This window comes from Mastigoproctus giganteus, chromosome 1 (assembly GCF_048544385.1).
Source record: "Mastigoproctus giganteus isolate SK-2022 chromosome 1, ASM4854438v1, whole genome shotgun sequence".
NCBI classification, from domain to species: Eukaryota; Metazoa; Arthropoda; class Arachnida; order Uropygi; family Thelyphonidae; genus Mastigoproctus; species Mastigoproctus giganteus.
The window spans coordinates 40,255,310-40,275,056 of NC_143575.1; the positions used below are offsets into that span (position 1 = coordinate 40,255,310).

Here is a 19,747-nt window from a genome sequence, read left to right on the forward strand (position 1 = left end):
GCGTGTGCTACGCACTGCTGCTCCTTCCCACCTGGCTACGGAGGCGCCTACTCATGAAGGTAAAAACAAATCCCTGACAAAAAAGAGGGGGGTAAATTCCGGGGAAAAAGTCGTGGTATAGCCTGGAATTAGCTAACTTAGCCCACTTTAAAAAAAGCGCAAAAAAGCTTATTTGATAACATTGGTCACGCTTTTTTTTTTTTTCTGAAAATAATGGCACAAAATGGACGGCCCTCGTGGGTAGCACAGTTTGTAGAATCACCGTCTTCCCCACACCGTGTGGAAAAGATCTTTCACGTCATTGACGTGAGGAATTTTTATGAGCCTTTTTCACAATGTCGTTGAGTCTGGGGCGACGGTAGAACCCCGGTCTGAGGCGACGATAGAATGGTCTTTCTCACGGCAACTCAGATTTGGCTTCCAGTACACAGAAAATCGTCCTAATTACCAACATAAATTGGAGGAGTGGTGAGGGCTGGTTGTTGATTATTCGCTTCTGCTGTGCTGTAGTGTTGTGAAGCTACAATATTGTATAGGAAGTAAGTATCGTATCACTTGTACGATAGTATATATCTTCTGTCACTTGAACAATTTTAGCTTTAAACTTGTTAATTAGGTTCGGTTCATGCAATTGTAGTCATCAGGGCGCATTGATTAATTGACTCAGTTACAATAAGAGGAGGGGGCTGATAACGCAAGTTATGAAAGTAAAATCAGTATTGTACTCTGAGAATAAATTTTGTTTGGCGGTGGTGAGGAGTCGCGTGGCCTTCACACAGTTCAAGTGGATGCAACAAAGTTAAAATGGTCATCACACGCATTAGGGAAGGGAAGGAATCACGCTTAGAAACGCTGACGTGATCGTTTGTTTCTACAGCACTGAAGTAGCAAAGATTTCTTCATATCAAAAGTCAGATATAAAGTGTACATATGATAATCTAGTAATTGTTATTATTAGCTATATGATGCAAGGAAGCCTGAAGCTTACGCTGCACAAGACAAAAAAAAAAAAAAAAAAATTCAGGAGTTACCCTGAGAGAGAGAGAGAGAGAGAGAGAGAGATTTGTTTATTTTCACAAGTCTTTAACACCCCTATGAAAACTGAATGCGAAACGTTGGCCACGTGAGGTACGAGAGTGCGGAGTTAGTCGACCTACAGCACAGATAAGGTGTCAGTGATTCAGTAGGTAGTAAAATTCCAAGCGTGATGGGTAAAAGGAAGGATTCATTGGACTTTGATAAAGGACAGATTGTGGGTGCTCGATGATCAGGTGCCTCGGTTTCCCAAATGGTTGAACTGGTGGGGTGTTCGAGAGCCGCCATAGTTAAAGTGTACCAGGACTGGCATCAACATGGTTAAATAACCACCTGACAGCAAAACTGCAAAGGTCAGCGAAAGGTTGATGTTAGAGGTTGAGTGCCAGGTCCAATGACCCGTACAGGTGAACAGGCACAGTACTGTTCAAAAGTTGACTACCCAATACAACATGGGCCAACCCGGAACAATATCTGGCATGACCATGCATCACATGCTCGCATGTATGGGCTATACCAGCAGATGACCCCTAAGGCATCCTCTCCTAACCAAGGTTCACTGGCATAAAAGACTTGCCTGGTGAAAAGAGCGTGCAAGTTGGATGTTAGAAGACTGGAAGGTGTGCTGGTCGGATGAGTCACGTTATTTACTCCACACCGCGGATGGTCATGTATGAATTTGGCATCAACATGAGGTTCTCGATCCATTATGCATGGTATCAAAAGTGCAGGCTGGTGGAGGCGGTTGTATGGTGTGGGGGCATGTTTCACTGGCAGGAACTTGGACCCCTGGTGCACGTGGAACAACTTATCTGTAGCATCCGCTATCGTCAACTGCTTGCTGACTGTGTACACCCTGCTATGTTACACTTTTTCCCGAATGGCAATGGTGTCTTCCAAGATGACAATGCGTTGAGCCAATCGGCCACTTGTTATGCAGGAATGGTTTGAGGAAGTTCTGACTTCCAGCTTATCGATTGGCCTCCGAACTTCCCCCGATATCAATCCCATAGAGCACTTGTGGGACAGTATGGAAAGGCATATCAGGCATCTGGATACACCAATCACCTCTATACCTGCATTTCTGATCGCATTACACACAGCTTGGTTGGCTATACCTCGCAAATGCTTCCGACATCTTGTTGAATCAATGCCACGTCGAAAAGCTGCTGTATGAGGGCAAAAGGAGGACCTATGAAGTATTAGGTAGGTGGTCATAATTCAGTGATTACTCAGTGTATGTATCATGATTCCTCTGCCTGACTATTGTGATACTGTGGCTGATCACTGTATCACAACTACCAATCAGCAAGTCCATGAATGCAGTTACAATTGGGTGATAACAGATATGAAGAATTCAAGCTGATGTCCCAAAATGTCAGAGGCATTTGCAATATGAGTCTGATCAAAATAAGATCAGCCAACTAGCTCAGCCACATTGTGAAATATGCCCACAAAAATGACTTACATCATTTCAGGAATGTTTATATCTTTTATTAGCAAGTTGTTGTAACATGGTAAGTAACTCCTCTAGACATGGTAACATAGTTTGCTAGTGAAATTGGTATTTCTTACAGGAAATGTCAATCAGTTTTAACCCAAGATTTGGGAATTCACTGCATTTCAAGCTATTTTTAAATATGAAAAGTTTGTGTCATCCTCATTGATATAATCACAGTAGCGAGAGATCATTAACGTGCCGTTGCTGATCCACACTTTGTTTCTCCCATCATTACTGGTAACAAATGATGGGTGTGAAAAAAATTGGAGAACTGAGTATCTTTCAACTTTACGCAGTAGAAAAATGTATTAATCAAATGACTGCACTATTGTATGGTTTTATTTAACTGTTTCTATGTGATTTGTGAATTCATTAGAGTAAAACCAATGAATCCATTGATTCCAATGAAGTTACAATTAGGTGGCAGTTGAAGGTTTTATTTTTGTGATATATGTAATTACATAAGTGTGTATGGCGCCTCCGTAGCCAGGTGGGAAGGAGCAGCAGTGCGTAGCACACGCTTCTTGATTAGACCGGGGTTCGAGCCCGTCACCACCAAATACGGAGGATGCGTAAAGGTCAGGGAATGACCATCGCATATCCCGGAGCAATATGGCCTTAGTTGGTAATGCTCCTAAAAACCAAACAACAACATAAGTGTGTACCAATACTGTGATATATCAGAACCTGCAGTATTAGTATAAAATTTTTTTTGTGGCTTGCTGTGGCCAACAAAGGTGTAAGTTATCTCCAGACTTTGTCAATGTTTGACAAAGTCTGCATTCATGATGTTACTTGCTACCTGCCTACAAAAGTGGCACTTGCTGCAGTAAATTCCTAGTAATAGTTAGTGGTCACAGCTGGAAAATTAATTTGTCGAAGTTGATACTTAATATTTTATAACAGTCAGGAAGCATGTACATATAAAATAAAATTGCAAAAAAGTTGCAAAGGGTGAATTTTTGGACAATTGAATAGAGATGTTTTACTGCAAGGACCCTGGGCCTGCAATGTAAAACATTTCTCACCAACAAGTACTTTAGGTGAGAAATTTTTTTATCTGTTTGGTAGTGCTAATGTCAGTGAATTATTTGTGCGTGACACTAGCATACACTATCACTGTGTATAAACAGCCTAGAAGAAGAGTATACAGTTTGTTCAATGCACAGCACAAATCAAACTTAACTACTGTCTGAAATTCTTATGCATGAAACTTGCGTTTTTCACACATCTTGGTTGAGGTTCGAATGAATATAGTTTTCCTTACAATGTTATTTCTTTTAATTTTTATTTAAACATTCTATAAGCCACTACCCAGAAAAGGTAATTAAACACAATTTGGAAGCTGAATGATGTTACAAAAGCACCAACACACACTTTTAAAGATAAAAGTGTGTGTCGGTGCTTTTTACAGGATGGTCTTGGTTTTCTTGTACGAAGGTAATCTAATGGCAGTGACTATAATGGCATTAAGAATTTGTGTTAGTGGAATGATCTTTATGGTGCTGCTTACAATGTAGAAAAATTGTGTCTGGAGCAACAGGATGTATCCTGGATCTCAATCCAGTAGAAAATATTTGATCAATCACAAGCTGTGTCAAAATTACCAAGTGTATTCAATTCAAGGATTAACAAGCAGATAGTTTTCATTGAAGAATCTAGATAAATCTATTGCTCAAAAGAGAATTTTTAATGATATCAGTGCTAAAGATAAAAGTTGTAGTCATTCCCCCCCCCCCAAATACATTAACCATAATTTGAATTAAAATGTTATGCTATGTATGGTGGGTAGGGTAGGGTAGGTTATGTAGGTGTTGCCCAAGGGTGGCAAAAAAAATTTTTTTTTTGACATTGGTTAATGTTTATTGGTATTCAACATTTAGGGCAGCAAATTTTGTTTTGCCTAGTAGCAGCACTACTGCTGATGCAAATGGTGACATTGCGTATTAATTTTATTCATTTTTAGGCACGTTTGCTTATTTATATGCATGTCTCTTGTCTTTACCATGTCTGTTCATTTGCATGTAAGAGGACCCTCCCAGTAGACAGATATTCAAGAAATTTTATATTTGAGCCTTTAACTTGAATGAAATTTAGAATTGCTCAAATATAAAATTTGATGAAAATCTGTCCACTGGAAGGCCCTCTATTATATTGTTGGCACCATGCCAAAACCACGAATGTGCAAATTTGGCACTTTTTACCTAAATGCATTCTTGAGGTGGTTTCTTGGTCAACTACACCTTGCCAAATACACGTATGTGTATTTCAAGGCCAAGTGTTGAAAACGTTACATGCATTTTCACTTATCTGTGAAAAAAACACTTCTCACCATGCAGATTTTCATTAGCTTGGCATGGTAAATACTGACAGAGCAATTTGTGAAAGTACCACTTTCGTGTTTTTGGCATGTACAGTAGATTTCGAAGGGGGGAAGGCAAGCTCGTGCATGCTGTTACAAGTATGGTTTTGTTTGTCTGTTTGCCAATCAGTATTACTGTTTAGTTGTCCTTTGTGATATCTCAATTTTGTCGTCAAAAGTAATTGGAAATGAGTACAAGGACGCAAAAAATTCTTGCAAGGTGTTCCTCAACTTCAAATGGAATCAGATTTAGAAGATGAAGATTGCAATCCCTTGAATGACTTTCAAGCTTCAGACAGTGATAAAAATTATGTACCCTCCGATGACAATAGTGACTCATCACTTATGGCTTCGATGTGCATGTACTTGTTAAAAATTATCCCCAGTTTAAAAACTGTTACATTTTTTGAGCCAGACCATTCAAAAATGGAGTGTGACTCAATGCACTCTAAAGTTAAGAGAAAAGCCAAGTATGTACTTGTGTATGTCCCTGAGGGATGGGCCCAAATAATTAGAAGTGCAAGATTAAAACCTACACCATTCTATGTAAATATCATGCAATGCAATCACTTTTGCGATTTTATTTTTCTCACCAAACTTAAAGGTGCTGTTCCTTGGAGAAAAGTCTGCTGCCTTGAATTCCAAAAAGGACAGGGTGGGCATTTCACAATGTTTTACAAAACAAACTACAAAGATGAATTTCTAACAGTAAACCCAAAGGAAGATCCAGCAATGAGCAACCTAACCCTCCTAAAGCCTATAATGAGGAACTTCGTATATCTCAAGCAAAGCTTTAAAGATTTAATGAAAACGTGCCAATATTTGACGATACCAAAGGAGTATCATAAATTCTATTTAAATAGAATTTGTGAAGCATCAGTAGAAATAAGGGATAATTTAACAGTACCAGATTTAAGTGAAGAACCTGAATATGATATTGAAAATTAATTTTATGCCAACTTGTGTTATTGTAAATTAAACATGTGTTATTAATAAATTATTCATTTCTGACCAACAAAAATGCATTCAAAAAAAATTTTTTTTCACCTTTTCAATTCTTTATGAATCTGACAAAACTTCAAACTTCATAACACCAAAATCGCAAAAGTGCTTTTTAAGCCCCTACATTGTAATGGCAGTCTTAAATTACCAATATGGATTAAAAACAGCATCTTTGGAATGTACTTATAAAACAAAATTTAGTTCTAAAACTTAAAAACTTTTGATTTTTTTCAAAGTTAAAGCATCTATAAATGTGTTTTTCTCATAAAACATGGTGACAGGCACATATGCAGATATACAATACATGTGCCTAAAAATGAAGTAAAATAATCACCCAATATATATGTTGAGCCATTCCAAATTTCATTAAAATTAGACTAATAGAAATATGTAGTTTTGATGCAGTATTGTTAGCTTTAGTCTGTGTAAGCTTTGCGTGTAGTTATGTAAAACTTTGAACATGGTGCACTTGTCAAGAAATACGTAATTATATATAGAGAAAAGAAACTTAAAAGTATATAGGAGAGGCCTGACGTGGCCGAGCGGACAGGAACGAGAGTGCATAGCACGCGTTCCTTGAGTGGACTGGGGTTCGAGCCCGTGACTATTACGTGACAGCATAAGTAATGCTGTCCCCACAAAATGAAGAACAAATGAAATTCTCTGCTGACTCAGGAGAAAAATTAGTCAATTTGCAAATCATCAATATACAAAGGCAGTTAAGCATGCCACAATAAACCCTTTCCTGAAAATGCCTGTATACTAGTAACATATAAATTACTGAGCATATTTTTCCAGTTAATGTGATTATCCTACATGCTAACAATACGCAGGTTATAAACGATTTATACTAAGTTTTCAAACAAATTTTCATGAACCAGAAAATTTCTTCCATGCACAGTAGAAAAACAATACTGCCTTTCCAAGTTATTTTATGTCTTCAAACATGATAACAAAATTGTGGAAATATGGAAATTACAATATAGTGAGGAGGGTGCAGTATTTCTTGATTCAGCAAAACCAGATTAGTCACATTCATGCAATGTATTCATTCAGCTATGCTGCATAAATGTCTATCAAGTATGGCAAGCATTTGTCTGGTATAAACAGACCACAAAAATTGAGTTTTTGTGAAAAGTTAGAAACGCAGACCAAGAATTCAAGATCAAACAGTTAAGTTCCAATTAAATGCAGAGCTTTTCAGAAATTGGTGTGCAACAGTCAGCTGTGTGGGGAAACATCAAAATATTTACGTAATTTACACAAAACTTGTGAATATGCAATTTATTACAAAAAGTAGCGCATGCTTTGTGGAAATTTTCTAGTTTAGATTGCTTAATTCTTTTACAAATATGCATCTTTATATTCCCTTTACAGCAAATACTGTTTTAAAACTTTTTACAGGCTTCATATGAATTTTCCTTATTAGTAGTTCTTTGGAAGTCTCATGCAGTGAAATAATTCAGCACAACAAATTATATTCACAGTCCATCTGTGCATAAAATGTATTTTTTACAAAAAAAAAACAAAAAACCCTGTAAGCAGGAATCATGAATGGAATTAACATTAGTTTTAAACTCATTCTGTAGAACACTGTGTTGAGTACATTCCACTATGGCTAAGGAAGGAATAAATAAAACGAAAATAGAAATTACTTCAGGTGGGCAAATGAAAGCTTTGAAAATGTGACAAAAAAATTCAGTATCACCTCATTTTCCTCATTCTTGAATGATCATGGTCAAATTCAGTGCTTTTCTTGCAGCACCTTAAATATGGCACACCTTTAATAAGGAGTGCTATAATCTGCAATGATAATTATTTTCTTATACATTTTTTTTGCAAAAAATATGCATCTTTTGATTAACTTCTATGGTATGTACCAGGTATGTATACATCTTTAATCAAAAAACACAGATTGGTTGTTTTGCTATGTAATATGTAATCTATTTAATTTTATTTTAATATGTAATCTATATTTTGATATGTAATCTATTTTTGAAGAAGAAGAAAAGAAAAAGGTATACTTTTTTATATGCTACCATATTTCTTAAAAATTAAAATGTTCTTTCGAACTGATATCTGTAGAGATATATTTATTTTTGTAATATGTATTCTAGTGTTTTATTTATATATTATTGATTATAAAGTTAACACTTTATAAAGTAAAATAAAGCAGAAATTAGTAAATTATATGTTAGAAAAGTGCAGTAAAACGTATGTGAACAAATGTTTCTTTTAAAATAATTCTGAGCAATATTCAATTGAATGAAATGAAAAGATGTATAATGAAAAAATACTTTAACATTGTGCTTCTTTGGAAGCAAAAATACTTGTGCTTTTTTTTGAAAAGCACAAAAAATACTTGTGCAAGTATTTTTTGTATACAGTAATATATTACTGTCTATGTTTTTCATTGACTAGGGTATATCCATATATGTATGCAGCTCTACAGATACATGCTTTCTTCTACTAACTGTGTTTACAAGGAAGAGGTGTTCTAATAATGTGATAGTCCACATGAGGTTTCTTTCAAAAATTGTATCGCAATGGAATGTGGTTTCATCACTAGAATCTGAAAACAAAACAGGTGTCCATGCACCAGACACACACCATTGGTTACCACTGTCCAAAAAATTCAAGAGACAACACTCTGTTAGGGAGATCATCATGGTGACTTTTTTTTTCAGAATATGAAAGGAATTCTTTTGATAGGCTACAAGCCATAAACAGCCACTGTACCAGAGTGGTCAGATGTGAGGGTACATAAGTACATTTGCTTTGAGTGACTGTGGTTCAAGTCTGTGTGACTACTAAATATGGTGCTCTTTTTCCTTTATCCTATCTGTCTTGTCAACTCCTCTGACCATGTGATCAGAGAGCCATGGAACAGAGAAGAGGGGAAATTGACATGAGGTGTTCTGCTTTTTCATGACAATGCTCCTGGCATGAAGCATTTTCATGAAGAAGCAATTGCTGTTCTGAGAGATTGTGGACTACCTGGCCCCAGTGATTTCCTCTTCAGAAATCGGTAAAAAACACCTGAGTGGGCATTGATTTTCAAATGATGGTGATCTTAGGAAGCAGTAAATGTTTTCTGAGACCAGAACAAAGGTATTTTCTTTTTGCTCTAAAAATGGAAGGACATGTATTGAACTCAAGAGGATACTGTATACAGAGTGATTCACTACCAGTACGACAAACTTGCAGGAGGTGTAGGGGGCATAAAGACGAATCGGAATCACATAGCATTGCAGGGTCCGAAATGCCTTTGTCATGCGGTAGAGGACGTTGAACGGGAGGTCGCGTGAACAGCGATCCTGCTGGAAGTCAGCATCTACGAACCGTTTCTGTTGAAGAAACCAAGTAGCAAAAGTCCTCCAGAGTGGATAATCTGCAGGCTCCAATGATTGGATGCGTTGCAGATGGTATGAACTCATTTGGTTTGTTGACAGTATCCTCCATACAGTGGATTGGGAAATACCCAATCGTTGGCCTTTTGCTCGAGTACTCGTACTACCTTCGGCAAGACTTAGGACATTCTCCTCATTGTCTGGCACATCCTCGTCGTTCGCTCTGGATTCATGGTACCTCTCGTGAAACAACCAGTCTCATATAACCTTCTATGCACACGTGTGAAAATCGTATGATGAGGAGCACGCCTGTGTGGGAAACGTTCCTGGTACAAGTGCAGAGCGACGCGCCTGCTACAGTCTGCAGCTCCATACACGAGGTGCATGTCGGCCAGTTCAACGTTTGAACATTCGTCCATCCTACTGCCTCGGGAACCGGTTCGCAAATGCTGACTTCCAGCGGGATCACCGTTCACGTGACCTTCCGTTCAACATCCTCTACCGCATGACAAAGGCATTTCGGACCCTGCAATGCTATGTGATTCTGATTCGTCTTTGTGTCCCCTACACCTCCTGCAAGTCTGTCGCACTGGTAGTGAATCACCCTGTATATTGAGAAAGACAGAGATGAGAGAAGGTTAAAACTGTTTGTTTATTAGGTAGATAATTCTTTGAGTGCCTCTCATGTTTTACCGTTGGTGACTACATGGGCTTACACAAGTTCAAATTATCTGTAATTCAGACCAAGAAACTGATGAAAACAAATAAAGTGGTACTTTATTTGTTTCTGATTCCTTGGGGTCACATAATGCAGTACAAATAGATTTTATTAATAAAATGGATGACAGTATTGCATAAAAAGAAATAGGGTGATAATATAGTGAACAATGAAATGGAAAGCAGGTAATAAATCAGTTATTTTGATTTTGATAATCTCATGGCATTTCAACTAATTTTGGACTGGTAGGCAAAAATTAGAATATTTAGAAGCATCTATGATGAAATAATCTTTATATAATTAACATTCAATTGATAGTAAGTGAAGAAAACTTAAGGTTATGGGCATGCAGAGAGGATAGAAGAAGGATGATTAGCTGAATAGATATTCAGTGCCAAAAATGGCAATAGGTCTAGAGGCAGATTGGGGGGAAGGGAAGAGACTACTTTGATTAGGACTAAAGACCCAACAGAAAATAGGGCAACATGGAGAAACATTGCGAATGGAATCCTGCTAATTCTTCAGATTTTATTGGAAGTTTCAGACAAGTTTTCTGATAAGTTTAGTTTTCCAGTTTTCAGTCAAGTTTTCAAATATTGACCTACCCAATTTAGCCATATGCAATTTTAAGCACAGACTCTGTCCATGTTTAGCCTAAGTACAGTAATCAAGTCTGTTGCTTGCAACATTATGCAAAAAATGAAGTACAGTCAGTCCTTGTATAGCACGATAGTTGTGTTCCTAGAAACCCTCGTGTAATACGAACAACAGGCCCTATGGGAAAAATAGGGTTAGGTGCCGACCACCCAAGATTGAACACACATTTGTAACCAAAACATTACCAAACACAATAAATAATCGTAATAAAATACGTATTTCATTACAACTATTACGTAATAAAATATTGCTAATGCTTTTGCTTCTATCGTAAGCAAACTTGTTTTTTTGTTTGATTTTCTATCCAAACAGATGACAGCTGTTCCATCTCTTCCAATTCTTTGTGTCTTGATCTAATGGATTTTAATTACACTTTGAGTTGTTCCTGCTACGAAAGTTGTTTTTATTTTCTCAGCATTCTTTGTAATTCTCGGGGTTGCCTCATTTAGGTCTGTAGCACGTGCAGTATCACATGGTCTTTCATTTTGCTCAAAGTGTTTCACAATTTCATATTTTTTCTCTATCGACAGAGGCGGACTGGCCATAAGCCTTACCGGGGAAACCCCGATGGGCCGGAGGCCAGTGTGATTTTGGCCATAAACGCTAGTATGAGGCCACTATAAATTTTTCCGGGTAAGAATTTTTGACCCAATCCGCCTCTGTTTATCGATATTGCTTTTCTTTTTCTCTTTGAATCTGTAGTGTCTTCGCCAGGATGCTTCCTTTTCACACCTTTTAAGTATTTTACTCATTTTCAGGGAATAAAGCAAAATTACAAAACGAGGAGGCACGCTTGATACACATAAAAAGCTGCGCACGTGTAGCAACTGAATAAACAACACCGTAAAGGCAGAGATACACTATTAACACCTCACATTTTACTAAAGCACATTTCTAGGGGTTACTACCATAAAACAATAAAAACAATTTCCAGTTGCGTTTCAGCTAGTGGAATCTGTTATAAACTGGTAGTAAACTCGGTCTAATTGCATTTGCGATAATACCGATAGCTGGAATTGTGTGGGTTTTTACGTTATTATGGTGAAATGTGTTTCCCCTTCACTGATATAAGAAACTTAAATACATTTTCAGAATCTTCTCCTCATTCCTATCGTGTTGCGTTCGTTTGGGGTGATTTTGCGCTCGACTGCCATTTCTTGTAAACACAAAGGCGAATCGTGCATAAGCGAATTAGGTTCGTGTTATATAAGATATCGTTCTCCTATTTATAAATCGTATATGATCGAATTCGTGTAATTTAAACACGTGTTATACGAGGACTGACTGTATTTAATTTTACATATCATATGAGAGATTTAACTTTGCTGCCTCCGTAGCCAGGTGGGCAGGAGCAGCAGTGCATAGCACACGCTTCCTGATTTGACCAGGGTTTGAGCCAGTGACCACCAAATACGGAGGATGTGGAAGGTCAGGGAATGACCACCGCATATCCTCAGCCTGGATAAAGGGTGAGGGTTAGCGTCAAGAAGGGCATCTGGCCATAAAAAAAAATTTCATGCCAAAACAGTAAAAATGCTGACCTCATATATATAATGGAAAAAAGGAGAGGATAAAAAAAAAAAAAAAAAAACTTTCAATATTTTAAAGCCTTTTTTTTTTGTAAATAGCATTAATGACTCAGGTGGAATTTAGCATACCAGCATTGTTACTGGTTATGAATTAGTTTTTGTGTCGTATTTGTTGTTAGTTTAATTTAAATATGGAAGAGTTTAATTTTTTAAAAGTATTTGTGAAAGGTTACTTTGAATTTGTTTAGCTATGTGACTCTACTGTGGTAGTCAACTTTAACTTGTGAGATGTAAAGATTTTGCGTTAGCCAATACTTTGTAATTGAACAGAATTACAAAAATAAAGCAAAGAATTTTCAAAATACAGTTCATTGCATTTCATGATGAAAAGTGTAACTTACCTGCTGAAAAACATGGTAGACATTAATTAGTTATCAAAATGCCTTTGGGACAGTGCTGATATCCACTTTCAGAGCATTCTAGCTGAATCCCGATCTCTATTAGAGGCTTCTATTTTTTTGATTTATAAAAGTTGGCAGGTTATCATAGTGACATGTATACCCAATGGGTATAATATATTCAGATTCAGATTCAAATAATGATGCATTTATGTGTGTCGTGTTCATTTTTATAAAACTTATTTTAACGAATAATCAAAAATGTGAATTCTGTTATTTAGCATGGTGTGTTTTTACTTTAAACAAGGCAGGAAACAAGATTATACTTACGTAAACTGCACAGCTGGGTTAAAATATTTATCATGCAATGTATATCAATAGTCAATGAAAAAACTGAAAATGAAAACATTAAAATTCGTAAATCAATAATCAAAGCTCTATTTATTCTGGAAGTTAAATCTAGTCGCTGTGCTTTGAATAACAAAAATGCATGTACATATGCTTTGAATATTTACAGCATTGGACACCTGAGAACAATGGTGAAAAATGTAATTACTAGCACTCCTAGCTTTATTCAAACCTCAAGATGTGAAGTGTGTACATTATGTACAATACATATTTAAACTTCAGCATCCTACAAGTATCAATATACAATAATGAATGGGAAGTAGATCCTGTAAGAATGAACAAATCATACACGTTGCAATGTTCCTTACACTTTTTTTTTTTTTTTGGAATATTTATGACAAACTATGTTCAAGAGTTTTACAATGCACATTTTATCTTATGTATCTTCATGATTGAGATTCTTGGGTTTTGCTTCCATAAGAAAATTTTTTGCACACTATTGCTTATTAAAAATTGGATTTAAAAAAACTGGACATTTTCAGGCAATGACAGAAAGAAAATAAATATATAAATGGGGAAGGGGGGGGAGGAGAAACATAAGTTACTGGCCAAGGAACACAATTTAAAAATAGTTAAAATAATGTCACAGGATATGTCTTTTGTTTCTTCCACCAGATAAATTTGCAAAATGGTCATAGTCACAATTTAATGACTTGCATTTGAAGATAAGATTTCAGATACTATGAGGATTTTTTCCCACACACCTTGGAAATGCATGGATTGTCAAAAATGTATCATCCCAAGAATGAACACAGTCAAGTATAAACTATACAAAATTCTGTATGATGAACACAGAATTAACAGTATACAAGGTATTGTTCCATAGAAAATATTACATACCGAAACGTCCCAGCTGTAAGAGGCCTTGCTCTTTGTGGACAGGCAATATTTTCATAAGCTGTTTATAAAATTATGAATAATAAAACTTTTCTGCGGAAAATCCACATTTTCAGTCAAAATAATATTCACATTTTCTTTCCCCAAATTCAATGAATTGTTTATAACAACAATTGTAAATTATAAGTTTTCCACATATTTATTGAGCTGCTCATGATGTGTCAACTGATTAAGGTCTGCATCATCCCTTACTAGTCCTAAATCTTGACTCATGGGATTTTGTAACTGACTTGTTAAACTATTATGAGACACAGATGGATTAGATAATTGTGTAAGCATTATGTCACTATTAGTTGGTAGATGATCAGGTCCTGGAAGTCCTGATGATAATGAAGGATGTGGTGACTGTGTCTGAGTAGGATAATGAGGAGACGGCACTGGTTGTTGTCGCGGAGATGGAATTGGTTGGGGAGTTGTTGGCTGAGTTCTAGGAGAATGTATTGGCTGTGGAGACCTTACAGCCTGTACTAAATGGGTTGCTGAAGGTGGTGGTGATCTAACTTGCATTAAATGCTGAGATGATGGAGATGGCACAGGGGGCTGAGGATGTCCCATAATACTTTGAGGGCTCATTGGTGAATGGCCAGGAGAGGCCATCTGTTTTAGCTGCTGAACCTGTTGAGGTGATATAAGCATTTGTGATTGTTGTTGGGCATATTGTGTATACTGTGCTGTTGAATCTTGGAAGTTCTGCTGAAGAGGATTGAAGCCAACTGCATGAGGTGGCCTCTGTCTATACATTGGAGCTTGTGGTTGTGAAAATTGCTGTTGCCTCAAAGCTAACATCTGCTGTTTTTGGTACCATTGTTGCTGCTGCTGTTGTTGAGAAGAAATCTGCGGAACTTGTTGTTGTTGAATCATGCTTCCTAACACAGCACCTTGACCAGATGGTATCATCTGTTGTTGTTGTTGTTGCTGCTGCTGCTGCTGTTGCTGCTGCTGTTGTTGTTGCTGCTGTTGTTGTTGTTGAGCTTTGTTCTGTTTAATAAGTGCTACCATTAACTGAGGATTAGCTTTCAAAATGTGAACCATTTGCTGCTGCTGTTGAGGTGAGGTAGCAGATTTCATCTGCTGTAAAAATTGCTGAATAGTCTGGGATGGCCACTGCATATTCATAGAGGGAGTTGCACTAGAAGGTCCATGTGGCTGTCCAACTGCAGAAGGCATATGTGTATTTACTGCAGCTGGCATGTTTTGCCCTGGAAGTAACATTTGTCCAGGTTGACGTGCTCCTAACTGCTGAACTTGCTGAAGAGGTTGCTGGGGCAGTGTGGATAACAGCTGAGCCTGTTGGGGATAAGTCTGACCATCCCAACGTCCAATATTATTTACATTTTGCAGCATCCTGTTAGCTACTGATGGAGGCATCTGAGCCATTGGCTTCTGCACTGGAGGAGTGGCAACTATGTTTGACCCTGGCATAGTGGAAGTTACTACTGGATTGCCTTTACCATATCCAATATGCGGAGCCTGCTGACGGGCAGCTGCAGCTTGTACCTGCTGTACAGCTTGCAGAGCTCCTACAGGTGGGCCAACAGTAGGTTTCATACCGATTCCAGGTTGTGGTGTGTGAGGTGAAGCGTGCTGTTGAGGACTGGATGCAGGCTGTGGCGTTGGTGGACCACCCGGGCTAGGTTGCGGAATTTGTCCTGGCATTCCTCGATTTTGCATTGTAGCCATGCTGGCAATTCGTCGTTTTAGAATCTGAGCCTGTTGCAACCTTTGCTGAAGCTGTTGCTGTCTGAACTTGTGCTTAATATTTAGGCAGTATGGCACTGGGCATTTTGCTTCCTGAAAAAAAAAAAAAAAATTAGAATGTCAATAATTAAACAAAAGTATAAAACTGTTATAAATGATTGCCATACTTAATACAGTCTGCTTTAACAAACATTTGGATTATAGAATGTTTACATATGCCTATTATTCTATATTTAACATTTAAATTTTGAAAGGATGCTCACAAATGAAATAGCCAATTATTGAATAAAAAAAAAAGTAAAAAAGTAAACTGCAGCCATTATCAACTCACTGCAAGATGGAAGCTTCCTCAACAATTCATGTTGAGGGACATGGACCGTAATCTGCCATGCTGGTCCAGTGCAGGTTGGCAGATCTGTATTTAGCAGTCAGGGGCTTAAATGGTCTGTGCAATTATTGAATAAGAGGGACTGAACACGGCTGGGTTTCCATTATTGTTGCAACCTGCTTTTGGTAGTGATTTATCAAGGTAACCACAATTGCCAATTCCTGACAAAGGACATATAGAAGATTAATCCAATCTCACTAATTAACTTGATTGATTAATTCAATCCCAGGTCTGAAATCAGACTACATGAGTTTCCACCTTCTTTTGGCAGGTAGCAATATTCCAATCAGATAAGTGCAGCTACTAGTTTTTGACCAAGAGTATCCAGGGATGAATTAGTATTCATCCTCCAATATAATCCTGGTCAAAAACTGGAAACTTTGAACATCTTATTTGGAAGCATATACAGTATATGCCTATAATTAACAATAGTATAATTTTATATTGGATTATTCAAAATGTGTACTTCAATTTGCTAATATTTCTTACAACTAATAATATAGTTTTCTATGTATTTTATTATGGATAATTTGATGTATCTACAATGAAATTTGAAGTCTGAATTAGGTCCCTTGTTTAATTCAAGAATGCAGACAAAGGCATTACAGCCAAAATAGCATTATAACAAAACTGAATGGAACTAGAACAAAAATTGTTTTATAGTTACATATCAGTGGACTCCAAACTTTTTTGGTCATGCACTCTTATTTTACTTAAAAGAACTAGCACACACTCTGGAATCAAAAATTAAATATATAAGTTTTTTTTTTTTTTTTTTAAATTTATAAATCATTTACATGGAAGGATATAAAATTACATATAATTTTAAAAGATCACAAATAAAAAAGTACAAAACAAAATTAAACTGAAGTTCAAGTACAAAATGCATGTACTTGAATGTGCATGAAATAAAGCCGCACGCTCAAACAAAGCTGCATATTGAAGTACATGTATTTATAATTTTTATTTTCAATTATGTTTTGAAAAACTAAAGTTTTCATAATTAATAAATACTGATTTATTGCGGATTATCTTTCGCATCCCACTTTGGAGACCACTGGAATATAGTACCATTATACAGCATGGATATGTGTAATGCATTTCCAGTGATTCCCACAAATCCACAGAGTATTCCTGTGATGTTGCAAGAACTGTGTAAAACTAGTTGGTATGAGTAGTTTTTTTTTTTTTTTTTTTGTTGGTGCATCGGCTTCTGTGGCCATAATGCAACTCCCAAAGTTTTTGCATTTTGGCTAGCCCGGTCGGTGGTATGAGTAGTGTGGATTATGTGAGTAGAGTGTTGTTAATGTTGTTCAACTGGTGTGTTAGTTATTGGGAGATATAATCATCAGAGAAGCAGCCTCCCAGCATCTGTCCATGGCAGGAGCCAAACCATTGATATTGTATTTATAGTCTATATATGGTACTTAAAAGGCTGGACTTATAAGACCTGCTGCTATTTTCACTGCACGGTTCGTGTCTTCATTCCAGTGTGTCCTGGAAATCCAACAGAATTTTACTGTTTAGTTCTGTTTTGTAAGTTTACCTAGTGTGGTCTGAATGTCTCAGGATTGACCTACTGTTCTCAGTGCAGCATTGCAAGGTTTGTATTATACTGAGAGAATCTGTGAAAATTAGACTGTGTGAGTGTCATACCATATTTGGTTTAGGGCTAATTGTGCTACAAGTAGTTCTGCTGTATAGATGCTACATTCGGTAGCAAGGTGTTGTGCTTAAACTCTGTTTGGGAAGATTGCTGCCACACCTACCTTGGTATCTGTTTTGGAATCATCTGTATATATATTTTTGTATACAATGGGAAATGCATTACATACTGACCTGCAACAGAAGTTATTTCTAGATGAATTGGATGTAAGAGATGTAGTAGCTAGTTTATTAAAGTCCAGTGATCAAATCAGGAGTAATTCTTTGATGCATAAGCGTGCTGATACCTTCATCTCATTAACAAATTATTAACTCTAGTTATAATATCAGTTACCACTTTATCATCAAATACTCTAATTAATATAATTTGTGTTAATGAGACAAAGGTATCAGTATAGAAGTCATTATCAGAAGAAGCTTGGTTTGCTGGTTAGTTTATCATTGGATGTGCTCCAAAGATGTTTTCATATTTTGGTGCATACAAAGTTTCCCATTCAGGATTGTTAGGTATGCTTTTTATTTTAACTGCTTAGTTTAAAAGCAAAACTTGTCTTCTCAGATAAAATGGAGGTTCATAGGTATCAGATTACAGACTTTAAACTGGAGAGGTGAAATATTCTCCTAGAGCTATATGGAGGGCACTGTGGTGTTTAGGGTCCAGCCACCTTAGGGTTCTGTCTTGTGGAGTTAAGGTGGTGCTTCATAATTGAGTTATGATCTTATTAGAGCTCTGTAATAATGTAGTAGTGTGTACCTATCTGCTGTGCATGTTTTTGCTGATAAAATTTTTATGATATTTAATTTCTTTAAACACTTCATTCCTAAACATGTGTTCCAAATAGGTCAGTTTTTTTTTATCGAGTTAATTCTAGAAATTTTATGCTTGGTGTTCTTCGAACCGCCTTTTCTCCAAGCTCTAGGTCTGGGTGTAGGTTCTGCTTCCTACAGAAACATACCCTGACTTCTTTTGTGTGGAGATTTGGAAGCCATTGCTTTGGGCCCATTTGAGAACTTTAATAATTGTTCCATGTTGTGGGAGTGGTAAGAAATGCCGAAATCATCTACATAGAGGGCAGTGTCCGCTGTATTTGGCATTTGTTTTGCTACTGAATTTATTCTTATGGCAAAGAGAGCAGTGCTCAGTACTGACCTCTGAGGTTCTCTATCCTGTGGAAAGACCCTTGAGATGGCACCTTCCAATAAACATTGAGAGGTGTCCTCTAATTCCAGAGTTGTACAAGTCTCTGAGTATTCCATATCACCATGCTGCATCATATGTTTTCTCTATATATAGAAACATATCACTACCAAATCTTTCAAATGCATTTCTTATGTTTTCTGAAACCACTTTGAGCCAGACTAAGTAGGCTATAGGATTCCAAATACCACATCAGTCTTGTATTTATAATTTTTTTAGAATTTTTCCTAGGCAACTGGTTAGAGCTATGGAATGATATTGGTTTGGATTTGTGTGATCTTTTCCTGGTTTTGGAAATGCCAAAAGCTATTGCAGGACACTATTGATTTGGAAAACAGTTTCCTAAATACATTCTGTTGTATAATAGGAGTAGTGATAAGAGTGGTTTTTCTTCTGTTTTTTAACTTCATATAGACTATTCCATCTGGACCTGCTGCACTTTGTTTTGTGTAATTCTGCCAAAGTGAAAGCTTGTTTATATTGTTCATCATTTTTAATTGAGAATTTCAGATTATGTGCTTCTGCTTGAGTTCTATATTTCTGAAAGGTTGTTGTCTATGTGGTATTATTGGGAATCTTTGCAAAGGTTTTTCCAAGGATGTTTGTGATGCCTTCTGAATCAGCTGTATCTTGTCCATTTAATTTAAAAAAATGACAGTGAGTTTCTCTATCTGTTGTTCATCTTGCCTATTTTGTTCCAGACTCTATGGCTACCTGTTTTTCTGGTTATTGTTGAAGTGAAATGGATCCAAGAATTTTTTTTTTTACTTTCTTTAATAATGCATTTGGCTCCCCCCCCCCCTTTTTTGTTGATTAGATTGTCTGTAGTAGGGAATTTTCAGAAAGTATTCCATGTTTTTGATTTTTCTCCTGTTTTGTTTGATGATATGACTTATTCCACCATGGTTTCAGGTGTGTGGGAAATTTTGTATATTGTTTTT

General features: G+C 36.8%; 1 protein-coding gene across 2 annotated transcripts in view; it reads right to left on the reverse strand.

The window, feature by feature from the left end:
* Positions 1 to 13,029: 13,029 nt before the first annotated feature.
* The window catches only part of LOC150090732 (histone lysine acetyltransferase CREBBP-like), a 362,719-nt gene continuing 356,001 nt past the window's right edge, over positions 13,030 to 19,747 (reverse strand). For both annotated transcript variants that reach the window (XM_090372373.1, XM_090372367.1), the window contains exon 27: positions 13,030 to 15,648. In XM_090372373.1, the coding sequence (XP_090228499.1) occupies positions 13,978 to 15,648 (1,671 nt within the window). In that variant the 3' untranslated portion in view covers positions 13,030 to 13,977. The remainder of the gene's footprint in view (positions 15,649 to 19,747) is intronic.